We start from the raw sequence: 20,422 nt of genomic DNA on the forward strand, positions 1-20,422 counted from the left end.
TGGTGACAGGTTCCCTTTAAAGATCTGTATCAAAGTCTTTCCTATGGACACACACACACACACACACACACAAAACACACACACACACACACACACAAAACACACACACACACACACACAACCCACTGCTCCATCCTCCCACCCAGCAGAGTCCTGCACACACTGAGCAGAACCCCCTGGAGCAACCCCTACACCACTATGTAATCACCAGGATAAGCACTGCTGCTGTGTAACCATTACACGCACTGCCCACTCCCCCTGCACAACAAACACACAGCTCTGCTCCATCCTGCTGCACAGCAGAGTCCTGCACACACTGAGTAGAGCCTCCTGGAGCAGCCCCTGATCATGTGACTGATCACATGACGGTGACATCACACAGGTCCTGTGAGCACAGGCTGTGTCGGCTCTGAGGTGCAGGTGAGTGCATATTCTCTGAGCTCCAGACGTCTCCTCACCCCGCACTACACATGAGGGGGAGAGAGCGACAGACCCCGCACTACACATGAGGGAGAGAGAGCGACAGACCCTGCACTACACATGAGGGAGAGAGAGCGACAGACCCCGCACTACACATGAGGGAGAGAGAGAGCGACAGACCCCGCACTACACATGAGGGAGAGAGAGCGACAGACCCCGCACTACACATGAGGGAGAGAGCGACAGACCCCGCACTACACATGAGGGAGAGAGAGCGACAGACCCCGCACTACACATGAGGGAGAGAGCGACAGACCCCACACTACACATGAGGGAGAGAGAGCGACAGACCCCGCACTACACATGAGGGAGAGAGAGCGACAGACCCCGCACTACACATGAGGGAGAGAGAGCGACAGACCCCGCACTACACATGAGGGAGAGAGAGAGCGACAGACCCCGCACTACACATGGAGGAGAGAGAGAGCGACAGACCCCGCACTACACATGAGGGAGAGAGAGCGACAGACCCCGCACTACACATGAGGGAGAGAGAGCGACAGACCCCGCACTACACATGAGGGAGAGAGAGCGACAGACCCCGCACTACACATGAGGGAGAGAGAGCGACAGACCCCGCACTACACATGAGGGAGAGAGAGCGACAGACCCCGCACTACACATGAGGGAGAGAGAGCGACAGACCCCGCACTACACATGAGGGAGAGAGCGACAGACCCCGCACTACACATGAGGGAGAGAGAGCGACAGACCCCGCACTACACATGGGGGAGAGAGAGCGACAGACCTCGCACTACACATGAGGGAGAGAGAGCGACAGCGACAGACCCCGCACTACACATGAGGGAGAGAGAGAGCGACAGACCCCGCACTACACATGGGGGAGAGAGAGCGACAGACCCCGCACTACACATGAGGGAGAGAGAGCGACAGACCCCGCACTACACATGGGGGAGAGAGAGCGACAGACCCCGCACTACACATGAGGGAGAGAGAGAGCGACAGACCCCGCACTACACATGAGGGAGAGAGAGCGACAGACCCCGCACTACACATGAGGGAGAGAGAGCGACAGACCCCGCACTACACATGAGGGAGAGAGAGCGACAGACCCCGCACTACACATGAGGGAGAGAGAGCGACAGACCCCGCACTACACATGAGGGAGAGAGAGCGACAGACCCCGCACTACACATGAGGGAGAGAGAGCGACAGACCCCGCACTACACATGAGGGAGAGAGAGCGACAGACCCCGCACTACACATGAGGGAGAGAGAGCGACAGACCCCGCACTACACATGAGGGAGAGAGAGCGACAGACCCCGCACTACACATGAGGGAGAGAGAGCGACAGACCCCGCACTACACATGAGGGAGAGAGAGCGACAGACCCCGCTCTACACATGAGGGAGAGAGAGCGACAGACCTCGCACTACACATGAGGGAGAGAGAGCGACAGCGACAGACCCCGCACTACACATGAGGGAGAGAGAGAGCGACAGACCCCGCACTACACATGGGGGAGAGAGAGCGACAGACCCCGCACTACACATGAGGGAGAGAGAGCGACAGACCCCGCACTACACATGGGGGAGAGAGAGCGACAGACCCCGCACTACACATGAGGGAGAGAGAGAGCGACAGACCCCGCACTACACATGAGGGAGAGAGCGACAGACCCCGCACTACACATTAAGGAAAAAGAGAGAGCGACAGACCCTGCACTACACACGAGGGAGAGTGCGACAGACCCCGCACTACACATGAGGGAGAGAGAGCGACAGACCCCGCACTACACATGGGGGAGAGAGAGCGACAGACCCCGCACTTCACATGAGGGAGAGAGAGCGACAGACCCCGCACTACACATGAGGGAGAGAGAGCGACATACCCCGCACTACACATGAGGGAGAGAGCGACAGACCCCGCACTACACATGGTGGAAAGAGAGCGACAGACCCCGCACTACACATGAGGGAGAGAGCGACAGACCCCGCACTACACATGGTGGAGAGAGAGCGACAGACCCCGCACTACACATGAGGGAGAGAGCGACAGACCCCGCACTACACATGAGGGAGAGAGAGCGACATACCCCGCACTACACATGAGGGAGAGAGCGACAGACCCCGCACTACACATGAGGGAGAGAGAGCGACAGACCCGCACTACACATGGAGGAGAGAGCGACAGACCACGCACTACACATGGGGGAGAGAGCGACAGACCCCGCACTACACATGAGGGAGAGAGCGACAGACCCCGCACTACACATGGGGGAGAGAGAGCGACAGACCCCACACTACACATGAGGGAGAGAGTGCGACAGACCCCACACTACACATGAGGGAGAGAGCGACAGACCCCGCACTGCACATGAGGGAGAGAGCGACAGACCCCGCACTGCACATGAGGGGGAGAGAGCGACAGACCCCGCACTACACATGAGGGAGAGAGAGAGACAGACCCCGCACTACACATGAGGGGGAGAGAGAAGACAGACCCCGCACTACACATGAAGGAGAGAGCGACAGACCCCACACTACACATGGAGGAGATAGAGAGCGACAGACCCAGCACTACACATGAGGGGGGGAGAGAGCGACAGACCCAGCACTACACATGAGGGGGGGAGAGAGCGACAGACCCAGCACTACACATGAGGGGGGGAGCGACAGACCCCGCACTACACATGAGGGAGAGAGAGCGACAGACCCCGCACTACACATGAAGGAGAGAGAGCGACAGACCCCACACTACACATGAGGGAAAGAGAGCGACAGACCCCGCACTACACATGAGGGAGAGAGAGCGACAGACCCCGAACTACACATGAGGGAGAGAGAGCGACAGACCCCGAACTACACATGAGGGAGAGAGAGCGACAGACCCCGCACTACACATGAGGGAGAGAGAGCGACAGACCCCGCACTACACATGGGAGAGAGAAAGAGCGACAGACCCCGAACTACACATGGAGGAGAGCAGGACAGACCCCGCACTACACATGAAAGAGAGAGTGACAGACCCTGCACTACACATGGGGGAGAAAGAGTGACAGACCCCGCACTACGCATGAGGGAGAGAGAGAGCGACAGACCTCGCACTACACATGGAGGAGAGAGCAACAGACCCCGCACTACACATGAGGGAGAGAGAGCGACAGACCCCGCACTACACATGAGAGAGAGAGCGACAGACCCGCACTACACATGGGGGAGAGAGAGCGACAGACCCCGCACTACACATGAGGGAGAGAGAGCGACAGACCCCGCACTACACATGAGGGAGAGAGAGCGACAGACCCCGCACTACACATGAGGGAGAGAGAGCGACAGACCCCGCACTACACATGAGGAAGAGAGAGCGACAGACCCCGCTCTACACATGAGGGAGAGAGAGCGACAGACCTCGCACTACACATGAGGGAGAGAGAGCGACAGACCCCGCACTACACATGAGGGAGAGAGAGAGCGACAGACCCCGCACTACACATGGGGGAGAGAGAGCGACAGACCCCGCACTACACATGAGGGAGAGAGAGCGACAGACCCCGCACTACACATGGGGGAGAGAGAGCGACAGACCCCGCACTACACATGAGGGAGAGAGAGAGCGACAGACCCCGCACTACACATGAGGGAGAGAGCGACAGACCCCGCACTACACATTAAGGAAAAAGAGAGAGCGACAGACCCTGCACTACACACGAGGGAGAGAGCGACAGACCCCGCACTACACATGGTGGAGAGAGAGCGACAGACCCCGCACTACACATGAGGGAGAGAGCGACAGACCCCGCACTACACATGGTGGAGAGAGAGCGACAGACCCCGCACTACACATGAGGGAGAGAGCGACAGACTCCGCACTACACATGAGGGAGAGAGAGCGACATACCCCGCACTACACATGAGGGAGAGAGCGACAGACCCCGCACTACACATGAGGGAGAGAGAGCGACAGACCCCGCACTACACATGGAGGAGAGAGCGACAGACCCCGCACTACACATGGGGGAGAGAGCGACAGACCCCGCACTACACATGAGGGAGAGAGCGACAGACCCCGCACTACACATGGGGGAGAGAGAGCGACAGACCCCACACTACACATGAGGGAGAGAGTGCGACAGACCCCGCACTACACATGAGGGAGAGAGCGACAGACCCCGCACTGCACATGAGGGAGAGAGCGACAGACCCCGCACTACACATGAGGGAGAGAGCGACAGACCCCGCACTGCACATGAGGAGAGAGAGCGACAGACCCCGCACTGCACATGGAGGAGAGAGCGACAGACCCCGCACTACACATGGAGGAGAGAGCGACAGACCCCGCACTACACATGAGAGATAGAGAGCGACAGACCCCGCACTACACATGAGGGAGAGAGCGACAGACCCCGCACTGCACATGAGGAGAGAGAGCGACAGACCCCGCACTACACATGGAGAAGAGAGCGACAGACCCCGCACTACACATGAAAGATAGAGAGCGACAGACCCTGCACTACACATGAGGGAGAGCGCGACAGACCCCGCACTACACATGAGGGAGAGAGCGACAGACCCCGCACTACACATGAGGGAGAGAGAGAGACAGACCCCGCACTACACATGAGGGGGAGAGAGCGACAGACCCCGCACTACACATGAAGGAGAGAGCGACAGACCCCACACTACACATGGAGTAGATAGAGAGCGACAGACCCAGCACTACACATGAGGGGGGGAGAGAGCGACAGACCCAGCACTACACATGAGGGGGGGAGAGAGCGACAGACCCAGCACTACACATGAGGGGGGGAGCGACAGACCCCGCACTACACATGAGGGAGAGAGAGCGACAGACCCCGCACTACACATGAAGGAGAGAGAGCGACAGACCCCACACTACACATGAGGGAAAGAGAGCGACAGACCCCACACTACACATGAGGGAGAGAGAGCGACAGACCCCGAACTACACATGAGGGAGAGAGAGCGACAGACCCCGCACTACACATTAGGGAGAGAGAGCGACAGACCCCGCACTACACATGGGAGAGAGAAAGAGCGACAGACTCCGAACTACACATGGAGGAGAGCAGGACAGACCCCGCACTACACATGAAAGAGAGAGTGACAGACCCTGCACTACACATGGGGGAGAGAGAGTGACAGACCCCGCACTACGCATGAGGGAGAGAGAGAGCGACAGACCCCGCACTACACATGGGGGAGAGAGAGCGACAGACCCCGCACTACACATGGAGGAGAGAGCAACAGACCCCGCACTACACATGGGGGAGAGAGAGCGACAGACCCCGCACTACACATGAGAGAGAGAGCGACAGACCCGCACTACACATGGGGGAGAGAGAGCGACAGACCCCGCACTACACATGAGAGAGAGAGCGACAGACCCCGCACTACACATGGGGGAGAGAGAGCGACAGACCCCGCACTACACATGGGGGAGAGAGCGACAGACCCCGCACTACACATGGGGGAGAGAGAGTGACAGACCCTGCACTACACATGGGGGAGAGAGAGTGACAGACCCCGCACTACACATGAAGGAGAGAGTGACAGACCCTGCACTACACATGGAGAAGAGAGAGAGCAACAGACCCCTCACTACACATGAGGGGGAGAGAGAGCGACAGACCCCACACTACACATGAGGGAGAGAGCGACAGACCCCGCACTACACATAGGGGAGAGAGTGACAGACCCTGCACTACAGATGGGGGAGAGAGAGCGACAGACCCCGCACTACACATGAGGGAGAGAGAGCGACAGACCCCGCACTACACATGAGGGAGAGAGAGCGACAGACCCCGCACTACACATGGGTGAGAGAGAGCGACAGACCCTGCACTACACATGAGGGAGAGAGAGAGCAACAGACCCCGCACTACACATGGGGGAGAGAGAGAGCGACTGACCCCGCACTACACATGGGGGAGAGAGAGCGACAGACCCTACACTACACATGGGGGAGAGAGAGAGCGACAGACCCCACACTACACATGAGAGAGAGAGCGACAGACCCCGCACTACACATGGGGGAGAGAGAGCGTCAGACCCCGCACTACATATGGAGGAGAGAGAGCGACAGACCCCGCACTACACATGGAGGAGAGAGAGCGACAGACCCCGCACTACACATGAGGGAGAGAGAGCGACAGACCCCGCACTACACATGAGGGAGAGAGAGCGACAGACCCCGCACTACACATTAGGGAGAGAGAGCGACAGACCCCGCACTACACATGGGAGAGAGAAAGAGCGACAGACTCCGAACTACACATGGAGGAGAGCAGGACAGACCCCGCACTACACATGAAAGAGAGAGTGACAGACCCTGCACTACACATGGGGGAGAGAGAGTGACAGACCCCGCACTACGCATGAGGGAGAGAGAGAGCGACAGACCCCGCACTACACATGGGGGAGAGAGAGCGACAGACCCCGCACTACACATGGAGGAGAGAGCAACAGACCCCGCACTACACATGGGGGAGAGAGAGCGACAGACCCCGCACTACACATGAGAGAGAGAGCGACAGACCCGCACTACACATGGGGGAGAGAGAGCGACAGACCCCGCACTACACATGAGAGAGAGAGCGACAGACCCCGCACTACACATGGGGGAGAGAGAGCGACAGACCCCGCACTACACATGGGGGAGAGAGCGACAGACCCCGCACTACACATGGGGGAGAGAGAGTGACAGACCCTGCACTACACATGGGGGAGAGAGAGTGACAGACCCCGCACTACACATGAAGGAGAGAGTGACAGACCCTGCACTACACATGGAGAAGAGAGAGAGCAACAGACCCCTCACTACACATGAGGGGGAGAGAGAGCGACAGACCCCACACTACACATGAGGGAGAGAGCGACAGACCCCGCACTACACATAGGGGAGAGAGTGACAGACCCTGCACTACAGATGGGGGAGAGAGAGCGACAGACCCCGCACTACACATGAGGGAGAGAGAGCGACAGACCCCGCACTACACATGAGGGAGAGAGAGCGACAGACCCCGCACTACACATGGGTGAGAGAGAGCGACAGACCCTGCACTACACATGAGGGAGAGAGAGAGCAACAGACCCCGCACTACACATGGGGGAGAGAGAGAGCGACTGACCCCGCACTACACATGGGGGAGAGAGAGCGACAGACCCTACACTACACATGGGGGAGAGAGAGAGCGACAGACCCCACACTACACATGAGAGAGAGAGCGACAGACCCCGCACTACACATGGGGGAGAGAGAGCGTCAGACCCCGCACTACATATGGAGGAGAGAGAGCGACAGACCCCGCACTACACATGGAGGAGAGAGAGCGACAGACCCCGCACTACACATGAGGGAGAGAGAGCGACAGACCCCGCACTACACATGAGGGAGAGAGAGCGACAGACCCCGCACTACACATGGGGGAGAGAGAGCGACAGACCCCGCACTACACATGGGGGAGAGAGAGCGACAGACCCCGCACTACACATGGGGGAGAGAGAGCGACAGACCCCGCACTACACATGGGGGAGAGAGAGCGACAGACCCCGCACTACACATGAGGGAGAGAGAGCGACAGACCCCGCACTACACATGGGGGAGAGAGAGCGACAGACCCCGCACTACACATGGGGGAGAGAGAGCGACAGACCCCGCACTACACATGGAGGGTTCAGATAATGACACAATGCATAAAAGTCTTCTCGCCGGAACAAGGTGTACTCCTATCGGGAAGGTCCTAACCTCTGCTATTTCTGTTTGTACATAGTACAAGAAACTACAGCAAAGCCAGAGAAATGAGCCGGCGCATAAGCTGGTATACATGCAATGTGTAGGAGTACCTTCACTCTGTGACCATTTAATAGATAAAACCTAAGATAAAGGTAAATTAAGCAAATTCAATGCAGGATGTAATTAAATAGTAATAGTACATGTTAATAACATGGGGTAGTACTTGATCGCCGCTGATGAAGCCCATGTGAAACGTGCTCTGGGGCTGTAGGTGCACTGTCCACACATGGATTAATGGAGTTGCATTGTTATTTGGGACATTGATTGTTTATTGAACCCTGTGCCACTTACTTTGTCAGCTCAGTATCTTTCTCTATTTCTGCGGTGGTGTTTTCCTGGATTTCCCTGGCATACGCCCGTTTATACTTGTATACTAAGATATACATACAGTGGCATGCCCAAAATTACTGTTATTGTGAACAGTTAAGCAAGTTGAAGATGAAATGATTAGAGTTGACCGAGTGCATAACTATTTGCAATCGCAATACTCTTAAGGAATACTGTCTAATACTCGCGTATTCGTTTCGAATAGTGTGCGCAATGCAAGGTATTGAGGAATAACTCGCTATGTAATGAGTACCCGAATTCCGCACTATTCGCTACTCGCAAAAATAGTAGAGCATTCAGGTTACTCGTTACTTTGTGAGTTTTTTCCCATTTACTTGCATTGTACGCTCTATTCGGAATGAATACGCGAGTATTAGACAGTACTCGTTACGAGTATAGCGAGTACAAATAGTTAGGCACTCGCTCATCTCTAGAAATTATCTCTAAAAGGCATAAAAGTAAAGATGACACATTTCCTTTGCATTTTGGGTCCAAAATAACACGTATATAATTTCATCTTTTACATTTTAAAAATTACAAAAAGGAAAATGGGCCGATGCAAACATTTGTGCTCTTTTGGAAATTTGTGTGCTTAGATAACTTTGACCAAGGTTTCAGACCTTACTTATCCTGTTTGGTTATGGCTTGTTTGCTATCATCATTAGGTCGGTGATGAAAATTTCACAGCTTTATAACACCCCAACCTCCTCTAACCTTGTGTCAGTCAAATAACAGCAGCCATGGGTTCTTCTAAACAGCTACCTAACACTTTGAAAATGAAAGGAGAAGGCCCACAAAGCAGGAGAAGGATATAAGAAGATATTTAAGGGTTTTCAAGTTGCCCTTTCCTCATTTCGAAATATAATTAAACAATGGCCATTACCAGGAACAGTGGAGGTCAAGATAAGATCTGGAAGACCAAGAGAAAATTCTGTGAGAGCTACTGGTAGGATTGCTATGGAGGCAGATCAGAACCTCCTGCTTGACTGCAAAAGACCTTCAGGAAGATTCAGCAGCCTCTGGAGTTGTGATACATTGTTCTACTGTTCACAGACACCTGCACAAATATGGCCTTCATGGAAGAGTCAGCAGAAGAAATCCTCTCCTGTGTCCTCAAGACAAAATTCAGTGTCAGAAGTCTGCATAAGAATATCTAAACAAAACTGATGCATTGTGGAAACAAGTCCTGTGGACCGATGAGGATAAAATAGAACTCTTGACGCAATGATCACGGTATGTGTGGAGAAAAAAGGGCACAGAAATTCAGGAAAAGATCATCTTGACAACCATTAAGCATGGAGGGGATCAATCGTACTTTGGGGTTGAATTGCAGCCGATGGCATGGAGAACATTTCACAGGTAGAGAGAGGAATGGATTCAATGACATTTCAACAAATTCTTGATGCACACATAAAACCATCTGTAAAAAAAAACAAGAGGAGAAAAGAGGAGGATAGAGATTTTCTACAAATGGATAATAAATTTTAAACACACAACAAATTCCACAATAGACCTCAAAAGGCACAAGCTGAAGGTTTTACATTGGCCATCACTGTCCCCTGATCTGATGATCCTTGGAAATCTGTGGCTAGACCTCAAAAGAGCAGAGCATGTAAGACAACCCAGGAATCTCACAGAACTGGAAGACGTCTTCAAGGAAGAGCAGTGCATGCAAGACGAGCCAGGAATCTCACAGAAATGGAAGACATCTCCAATGAAGAGCAGTGAATGCAAGACAAGCCAGGAATCTCACAGAGCTGGAAGATGAGACTGGAATCTCACAGCACTGGAAGACAGCACCAAGGAAGAGCAATACATGCAAGACAAGCCAGGAATCTCACAGAACTGGATCACGTCCCCAAGGAAGACCAGTGTGTGCAAGACAAGCCAGGAATCTCACTGAACTGGAAGACATCTCCAAGGAAGAGTAGTGCATGCAAGATGAGCCAGGAATCTCACAGAACTGGAAAAGAAGAATGAATGAAAATCCTTCAAAAAAGAAAGAAGTGAAAGACTCTTGGCTGCTACAAAAAGCGTTTACAAGCGGTGATACCTGCCAAAAGGGGCACTACCAGGTACTAACCATGCAGGGTGACCAAACTTTTCCATTGGCCCATTTTTTTCTATTAATTTTAAAATGTAAACAATGAGGTTATTTATTTTTTTGCCTAAAATACAAAGTTAATGTATCATCTTTTAGTTTAATGCTTTTTAGAGATCATTTTATCTTCAACTTAAGCGGGCTTTACACGCTGCGACATCGCAAGCATTTGCTGGCGATGTCGAGCACGATAGCACCCGCTCCCATCGTACGGCCGATATGTGGTGATCGCTGCCGTAGCGAACATTATCGCTACGGCAGCGTCACACGCACATACCTGCTCTGCGACGTCGCTCTGGCCGGCGACCCGCCTCCTTTCTAAAGGGGCGGTTTGTTCGGCGTCACAGCGACGTCACACGGCAAGCGTCCAATAGAAGCGGAGGGGCAGAGATGAGCGGGATGTAACATCCCACCCACCTCCTTCCTTCCGCATTGCCGGTGGAGGCAGGTAAGGAGATGTTCGTCTCTCCTGCGGTGTCACACACAGCGATGTGTGCTGCCGCAGGAACGAGGAACAACATCGCTAATAAGCAGAAAACTTTTTTTTTTTCAGGACGACCTCTCCGCGGCAAAGGATTTTGACCGCTTTTGCGATCATTTAAGGTCGCTCATAAGTGTCACACGCTGCGATCTCGTTAATGAAGCCGGATGTGCGTCACTAACGACGTGACCCTGACGATAATTCATTAACGATATTGTAGCATGTAAAGCCCGCTTTACTCCTCTTTGTCATTGTCATACATACAATTAGTCCTCACTTTTCACCTTTAATTTTATTGCATTTTTGCACATTGTCTTATTGTTATATTTAAAAAAAGAACTTTCCAACATCCCATCAACAGTTTCCCATTATTATCTCCAATTAATTTTTATCTTTTCACATTTTTTAACAATGTCTCAATCTATTTAGAATAAAGGATCTTCTGTTGATCTTTTCCAAATAGGAGATTTTTCCTGATTCACCCAACAATGATGAATAAGGTCAGAGAAAAGATGGCAGAGAGGATCCTACACCTCACCCTGGAGATAATCTTCCATCTTACTGGAGAGGTAAGAGGTTCTGATGTCATCACATTACATCATTATCTATGGGAATCACAGAGGATATGACCGGGGAGGTGAGAGGTTCTGATGTCACCACATTACATCATTATCTATGGGAATAACAGAGGATATGACCGGGGAGGTGAGAGGCTCTGATGTCATCACATTACATCATTATCTATGGGGATAACAGAGGATATGACCGGGGAGGTGAGAGGTTCTGATGTCATCACATTACATCATTATCTATGGGGATAACAGAGGATATGACCGGGGAGGTGAGAGGTTCTGATGTCATCACATTACATCATTATCTATGGGGATAACAGAGGATATGACCGGGGAGGTGATGGACCCTGGAAATGTGTGTAGTAATATTATTAATGTCTCCACACTCAGGATTACACAGTAGTGAAGACCTCTAGTGATCGCTGTCAGGCCCCTGTGTCTGAAGAACGGGGAGGAACCCAAAGCCCAATCCTGGGGCCTCCGCCTCACCCCCGGATACATGAGGACATCAATGACCAGAAGATTCTAGAACTCACCAACAAGATGCTTGAGCTGCTGACTGGAGAGGTGACACTGCTGGGAATGCTGGGACATTATACAGGACGGCACTGGAGGATTCTGGGTGATGACGGTATCATTGTGTTGTCAGGTTCCTATAAGGTGTCAGGACGTCACCGTCTATTTCTCCATGGAGGAGTGGGAGTATCTAGAAGGACACATGGACCGGTACAAGGAGGTGATGATGGAGGAGCCCCAGCACCGCACATCACCAGGTAATAGACAGGACTGAATACACCCGGCCTATAATTATCTGTATGTAATAATGATGTCCGTCCTGTCTGTGTCTCCTGCAGGTCTCTCCAGTACGAGGACGACCCCAGAGAGATGTCCCGCTCCTCCTCCTCCTCCACAGGATCCTCAGGTAGATGGAGATCTCCCCTATGAGGTGTAGACGGCTGTGACCTCCTTGTGGTCAGTCTTGTTTTCTCCTCCAGTATTAGATGTTTTATACTTGTGTAATGAGAGTGGTGGAGACGGCAGGATCACAGCTGACCACAGACCTCACATGTCCGGATCTTATCTCCATTATTCCCGGGGACTTTTACAATATTTTGTTTTGCAGCTTTTGGATCTGGATAAAGATCTGAACAATATTAATTCTCCAGAGAGAAATGTGAGGGGCGATCAGCGGAGTAACGAGGAGATTCCTACAGATCACCGCCCCGGTGAGTACAGACCACCCAATAACACACACAAGTCACACATTCCTATTTTCCGCTCTTTGCTGTGTCAGTTTCTCCAACGGTATATTAACCCTTCATGTAAAATACACATGAAATGTGAATAAATCTGTGATCCCGGTGCAGGTGATAACACGGGATGTGACGTTATGTTATAGAGGAGAAATAAAGCTGGACATGAATTCTGTCGATGTGAGCGAGGACAAGCTCCAGCTCTTTCCTATTATCCGCTGTCAGGGCTGATGAGGGGTTTCTCCAGTTTAGGGACTAAAGGGGGCTTTACACGGTACGACCGATTGTGCAATTTCACAATCGATCGTACCCGCCCCCGTCCTTTTTGCGTCACGGGCAAATCGCTGCCCGTGGCGCACAAAGTCGGTAACCCCCGTCACACATACTTACCTCTCGTGCGACCACGCTGTGGGCGGCGAACGTCCACTTTTTGGAGTGGGAGGGACGTTCGGCATCACAGCGACGTCACACGGCCTCCGGCCAATAGAGGCGGAGGGGCGGAGATGAGCAGGATGTAAACATCTCGCCCACCTCCTTCCTTCCACATAGAGCCGGCGGCGGCGGTGGGAGGTAGGTGAGCTGCTCATCGTTCCCGTGGTGTCACACAGAGCGGCGTGTGCTACCACGGAAACGATGATCAACTAAATTAAACGATATTATGGAACCTAGCGAGCAGTACACGACTCACGATTTGTGAGCAATACTGCGTCGCTAGGCGGTGTCACACAGGCCGGCATCGCCAGCGATGCCGGATGTGCGTCACAAAAACCGTGACCCCGACGATCTATCGCACGATAGATTGCCTGGTGTAAAGCAGCCTTTAGAATCTATTATCTCCTATTACACTCATGTCAGTGTGTGAGAGATACAGAACATGGAGACATAAATCCAAATAACAGGAGTGGATGGAGATTACTGCTCTGAGGGTCGGTAATGCTGCTCACCAGGGAGGAGGAAGAGACAGAGATGGCAGAGCGTTATCACATAACAAATATCCTGGTTACATGAAAGACGTGCGTCACCTCTTATATATAACCCATTGTGTCCTGATAGGATGTCCGGGGTCCGGCAATTTATTCCTGTTATTTGGGGGGGGGATTCTTGAGCGATTCTTCTACTGACGTCATTTCATCAGTGAGACGAGTTTAATAATAGGAAAAAGGATAAAGTATTTCTAGATTCTGATTTTCTTCTAGGAGAGAAAATGTTCAGATTTATTTTCTTTTTAATGACAAGATGCTGAAATGTAACAAATCTCTCCTTGGTCGCTCATTTCTGTTGTTGACTCTTCCATCTTATAGAGGATTTATGGAAGGAAAGGGGCTGCAGAGCGGTATTCTGTAAAGGCCCCGTCACACGCAGCAACGTATCTAACGATATATTGCCGGGGTCACGGATTCTGTGACGCACATCCGGCATCGTTAGCGACGTCATTGCGTGTGACACCAACGAGCGGCCGTTAACGATCTAAAATACTCACCATATCGTCCATCGTTGACACGTCGTTCATTTTCCAAAATTGTTGATTGTTGAGGACGCAGGTTGTTCGTCGCTCCCGAGGCAGCACACATCGCTATGCGTGACACCTCGGGAACAACGAACTACAGATTACCTGCGGCCGCCGACAGTGAGGAAGGAAGGAGGTGGGCGGGATGTTACGGCTGCTCATCTCCGCCCCTCTGCTTCTATTGGGTGGCCGCTTAGTGACGCCGCTGTGACACCGCACGAACGGCCCCCTTAGAAAGGAGGCGGTTCGGCTGCAACAGCAACGTCGCTAGGCAGGTAAGTCCGTGTGACGGCTCCTAATGATATTGTGCACCACGGGCAGCAATTTGCTCGTGACGCACAAACGACGGGGTCGGGTACGCTCGCTATCGATATCGCTAGCGATATCGCTGCGTGTAACGGGGCCTTAAGAATTGATTGTTCCTGCACTGGCTCGCCTCCTCTTTTTGCATTGCCCACATCATCCCGCTCTGCAGCCCCTTTCCTTCCATGATCCGCTCCCTGGCTTGGGTGGTCGGAGCCGGTGGTCGGTGCAGCAGCTTCTGGAGGATTTTCCTGGGCTGTTACAGTGTTGTACCTGCTAGAACAACTTGTGGGGTGAGCGCTGTAGACAATATTTTGGTTGCTGTGCTCAGCCGATTCACACATTGAACGCTGTCCTCTGTCCTTTTCTTTTTTTTTGAGTATTTAGATATTCCGTTTTATTGCATAAAGTATAATTCATCTTATATAAGCAGTCATGGACACTGACTTATTACTTCATTTTCTATGTGATTTCTTTTTGGAATTGGAGAAGAGTCTTCTTTGTAATAAAACCATCACCATCTGGGCAGCGCAATGATACAGCAGTCAGGGGACTGACTTTACTAGCGAAAACTAAGTTTTAACCCCTTCACCCTGGGTGGAAGTTTCCATTTTTCATTTTCATTTTTTCCTTCTCTTCTTCCGAGAGCCATCTTTTTTTTCATTTTTTTTTTTTAAAGTTTTCCGTCAATATATTCATATAAGGGCTTGTTTTTTGTGGGATGAGTTGTACTTTTAAATGACACCATTCATTCTGCCAAATATTGTACTGGAAAATGGGGTAAAAAATTCTAAATGAAGTGGTGGCGCAGAACAGTGCGATCATCATCACCATGTCGGTTTACATGACACTGTCAGTTTTACAGCACAGTCTAAGGGGCTAACAGGCACGGGTGGATCTCTGATGTTATCTCGCCTGTTAGTGTGACGCCCTCGCCGGGCCAGGTAGTCACAAATAGGCCCCTGCACTACACCTTTCCCTCACAGGTGACATTAGCCAACCTTAAAACCTTAGTCATCCCCCGCAGGGCTAGATGGACACACCAGGGGGCGGAACCAGGCGGTTGGAAGACGCCCACCAAGGAGTCTAGACAGCCCGGGGGCGGAAAAGTAGCAGTTCAGTTCAGTGCAGATCTGTTTAGAGTTCAAGTTGGAGAGGAGTGGGGACTGGAGCTTTGTGCAACTCCAGCAGAGGCGAATACCCCAAATTGAACGGCGTCAGGGTAGGATCCCTGGTGCCATTGGCTAGGAGGCAGATGGCAGTCTCCGTCTGCAGGAGCCGGGAAGACGGCTCGGTGGAACCGAGGTGGACCGGGACAGGGTAGTGGCCCGCCGGTACCGACCCGGGGAACCGACTCGGAAACCGGAGCACACAGGGGGGTACTCGGACCCTGAAGCCAAGTCCAGAAGCTACTGGAACTGGTTAATTCACCAATTGAGGCCAGGACTAGAGGTCCTGTCCCACCCAAAGTCCCGATAGAAGACAACAGCCCACCGAGGAGGTTAGAAGGCCACCGCCAGGGCTCAGAGATCCCAAGGGCCAGCGTCTGCGGGCAAGGGCTTCTTGGGCCACATCCAGCTGGGAGCGGACTCCTGAAGTTGCAAGCACAGGCAGTCCACCATTTCACAAAGGTTCAGGAGAAAGATAGAGACCACCAGCCGGGTGGGGGACCAGAACGCAGCCGGCTGCGGGCACCGACCACCATCACCTTGGTTTACCAGAGACTCGTGTGTTTCCTTCAATAGTGAGTACACCAGCACCCTGCGGTCGCCCATCTCCCTGCACCAAAAATCCCCAACGGGTGCCGGGGCCACCACCCCTGCCCACGGAGGAGTTAACAACTTGCTGCATAACATCTCCCCCGGGTTCCCTGTCACAGCAGCGGTGGTGTCCAACCTCACCACATACCGTGGGTGGCATCACGAACTTAATACAGCTCAGCCCGTACATACTATATACGTCCTACATCCACCATTACAAACCCCCTTTTTGATCGAAGTGACCGTGAGACTCCCGGGTCCGGAGACCCTCGAGCCACCCACAGAAGGTCCGGATCCGAACAGCTCGGCTGCTGCGAGCGGGGTGGCACATTAGCGGCACACCTCTGGTGATCAGATCATTAGACCTGTGTGGGAGATGAGGTGGGCTTCCTGTGCGAGTCCACATTGAAGTGGGGGACGCAAACAATGATGTGTGGTGGGGATATGTCATTATTATTATTTATTTATAGAGCACCATTAATTCTATGTTGCTGTACATTAGAAGGGGTTACATACAGAATATATATACAAGTTACAGTAGACAGACTAGTACAGAGGGAAGAGGGCCCTGCCCTTGCGGGCTTACATTCTATAGGATTTTGGGGAGGAGACAGTAGGTGGGGTGTAGGTTGGGCGGCAGCTCCGCATGGTGGTGAGGCGGCAATTCCGCACGGTGGTGAGGCAGCAGCTCTGCACGGTGGTGAAGCAGTGAGGTCATTGTAGATTATAGGCATTTCTGAACAGATGAGTTTTCAGGTTCAGTTTGAAGCTTGCAAGGGTAGCAGATAGTCTCATGTGTTGAGGCAGCGAGTTCCAGAAGACTGGGGATGCTCGGGAGAAGTCTTGGAGTTGGTTGCATGAGGAGCGAATGAGAGAGGAGGAGAGAAGGAGATCTTGGGAGGACCGGAGGTGACGTGTTGGAGTGTAGTGGGAGATTAGTTCAGAAATATACAGAGGAGAGAAATTATGGATGGCTTTGTAGGTCAGTGTTAGTAGTGGAGGGACTTGCAGAGAGGAGGGGGGCAAGCGTGTTAGCAGGGAGGCCACAGAGGAGGATGTTACAGTAATCGAGGCATTAATCGAGGGGTTAATGTTAGTGTTTAAAATTTACAATATCTATTTTAATTTTTGAACAGAAGCTTGTGGTATTACACAGAATACATCAGAAGAGCATGTCGGGATCCCAGATCAACCTTCAGCCCTTCACACCCAAAATCTGTCATCTGATGTTTCTAAACAATCTCCTGATTCTCTACAAAATATTCAGCAAAATAAAAGCCACCAGAGGGATAATCAACAACAAAGAACTTACACAGGGGAGAAGCCGTATTCATGTCCAGAATGTGGGAAATATTTTATTCAGAAATCACAGCTTGATATGCATATAACAACTCACACAGGGGAGAAACCATTTTCATGTCCAGAATGTGGGAAATGTTTTAGTTGGAAATCACATCTTGAAAGGCATATAAAAACTCACATGGGGGAGAAGTCATTTTCATGTCCAGAATGTGGGAAATGTTTTATTTGGAAATCACAGCTCGACAAGCATATAAAAATTCACACGGGGGAGAAGCCATATTCTTGTTCAGAATGTGGGAAATGTTTTATTCAGAAATCACAGCTTGACAAGCATATAAAAACTCACACGGGGGAGAAGCCATTTTCGTGTTCAGAATGCAGGAAATGTTTTATTTGGAAATTACAGCTTGACGCGCATATAAAAACGCACACGGGAGAGAAGCCATTTTTATGTCCAGAATGTGGGAAGTGTTTTATTCAAAAATCACAGCTTGACATGCATCTAAAAATTCACACGAGGGAGAAGCCATTTTCTTGTTTAGAATGTGGGAAATGTTATATTTGGAAATCACATCTTGATAGGCATATAAAAACTCACACGGGGGAGAAGCCATTTTCATGTCCAGAATGTGGGAAATGTTTTATTTGGAAATCACAGCTCGATAAGCATATAAAAATTCACACGGGGGAGAAGCCATATTCTTGTTCAGAATGCGGGAAATGTTTTATTCAGAAATCACAGCTTGATAAGCATATACAAACTCACACAGGGGAGAAGCCATTTTCTTGTTCAGAATGCGGGAAATGTTTTATTTGGAAATTACAGCTTGACGCACATATAAAAACGCACACGGGAGAGAAGCCATTTTCATGTCCAGAATGTGGGAAATGTTTTATTCAAAAATCACAGCTTGACATGCATATAAAAACTCACACAGGGGAGAAGCCATTTTCTTGTTCAGATTGTGGGAAATGTTTTATTCAAAAATCACAGCTTGATAGCCATATAAAAACTCACACAGGGGAGAAGCCATTCTGTTCAGAATGTGGGAAATGTTTTATTCACAAATCACAGCTTGCTAGGCATATAAATACTCACACAGGAGAGAAGCCATTTTCTTGTTCAGAATGCGGGAAATGTTTTATTCGGAAATTACACCTTGATCTGCATATAAAAACTCACACGGGAGAGAAGCCATTTTCATGTCCAGAATGTGGGCAATGTTTTATTCAGAAATCGCAGCTTGGTGTACATATAAAAAATCACACGGGGGAGAAGCCATTTTCTTGTTCAGAATGTGGGAAATGTTTTACTTTTAAATCACAGCTTGTTGCACATTTAATAACTCATACAGGGGAGAAGTCGTTTTTTTGTTCTGAATGTGGGAAATGCTTTGGTCACAAATCCGCCTTTGTTAAACACATCAGAATTCACACAAGTTAGAAGCCATTTTTTGTTTAGAATCTAGGAAATGTTATAGCACTAAATCAACTCTTGCTGAACATCTAAGAACTCACACAGGTGAGAAGCCGTATTCATGTTCTCTATGTGGAAAGTGTCATCAGAAAAGTAATTTTTTTAATGCACATCTTAGAACTTGCACAGGGGAGAAGCCGTATTCTTGTTCAGAATACGGGAAATGGTTTACCCGGAAATTAGCTTGTGTCAGACATCAAAGAATTCACATGAGGGAGAAGCCATTTTCATGTTCTCTATGTGGAAAGTTTTATTAGCAATCACTTCTGATTGCACATCAAAAAAGTCACACAGAAAAAAACATATTCATAACTTAAATCTTTTTAGACACCTTATAATTTACACACAAGACATTTTTTGAATTGTTTCAGTCAAATTCCTCGAAGGACGACATCTACAAGGGGTTTGTATGTTCTGCCTGTGTTTGCTGTGGTTTTCTCCCACATGCCAAAGAGTGATAAGGAATGTATATTGTAATACCCAATGGGATCAGTGGTGATACTGTCTGTAAAGGTGTGAAATTAATAGCCCTATATAAGTGAGTAAAATAAATAAAGAAACAGTACAAGAAATATGATAGTAGTTACTTTTCAGATAAAGTCACACATAATACAAAAGAGTTGACGGTTCTGTATGCAGTTTTCAATAAACATTACTATTAGCAGATAGAATCCAGATGTTATGGCAATCAACCAAGAGCCACGTGCCAGGGAATTGAGTCGACGGAGGGAAGAAAGAGGCCGCTCTGACAATGCAAAGAGGTCATATTTATTGAAAGTTTTAACATACCAGTCAATTCGCTCCAACAGTATTGGTTACTTTTCAATCCTCAAATAATTTTTGGTTACAAACTTGTCTGATGTTATGCTTGTGGGGGGGACGGGACAGGCAGTGGTAGTCGTGTATACAGGGGTTGCCAGGCCGCAGCGCAACCATTCGGTAACCTCTTGCCTCCTGGTCGCCACTCAACTGCACGCTTCCATTGAGTCAATAAATCAGACACAGATATACTTTCTTTAAACAGCGGAACTTTACTTTATCACGTTACAGGGAAACCTTCATCTCACATGACACGGGCACCG

General features: G+C 50.6%; 1 protein-coding gene across 1 annotated transcript; it reads left to right on the top strand.

Annotated features, from left to right (window-relative positions):
• Window positions 1–377: 377 nt before the first annotated feature.
• On the top strand, window positions 378–19,876 carry LOC142257077 (uncharacterized). The gene is made up of 8 exons (XM_075329148.1): window positions 378–420; window positions 8,235–8,349; window positions 11,630–11,735; window positions 12,129–12,305; window positions 12,388–12,511; window positions 12,593–12,660; window positions 12,862–12,964; window positions 17,698–19,876. Exons 3-8 carry the CDS (start codon window positions 11,655–11,657, stop codon window positions 19,305–19,307), a joined length of 2,163 nt encoding a protein of 720 aa, XP_075185263.1. The 5' UTR covers window positions 378–420; window positions 8,235–8,349; window positions 11,630–11,654; the 3' UTR covers window positions 19,308–19,876.
• Window positions 19,877–20,422: the final 546 nt, after the last annotated feature.

Source organism: Anomaloglossus baeobatrachus, chromosome 1 (genome assembly GCF_048569485.1).
Source record: "Anomaloglossus baeobatrachus isolate aAnoBae1 chromosome 1, aAnoBae1.hap1, whole genome shotgun sequence".
Taxonomy (NCBI): domain Eukaryota; kingdom Metazoa; phylum Chordata; class Amphibia; order Anura; family Aromobatidae; genus Anomaloglossus; species Anomaloglossus baeobatrachus.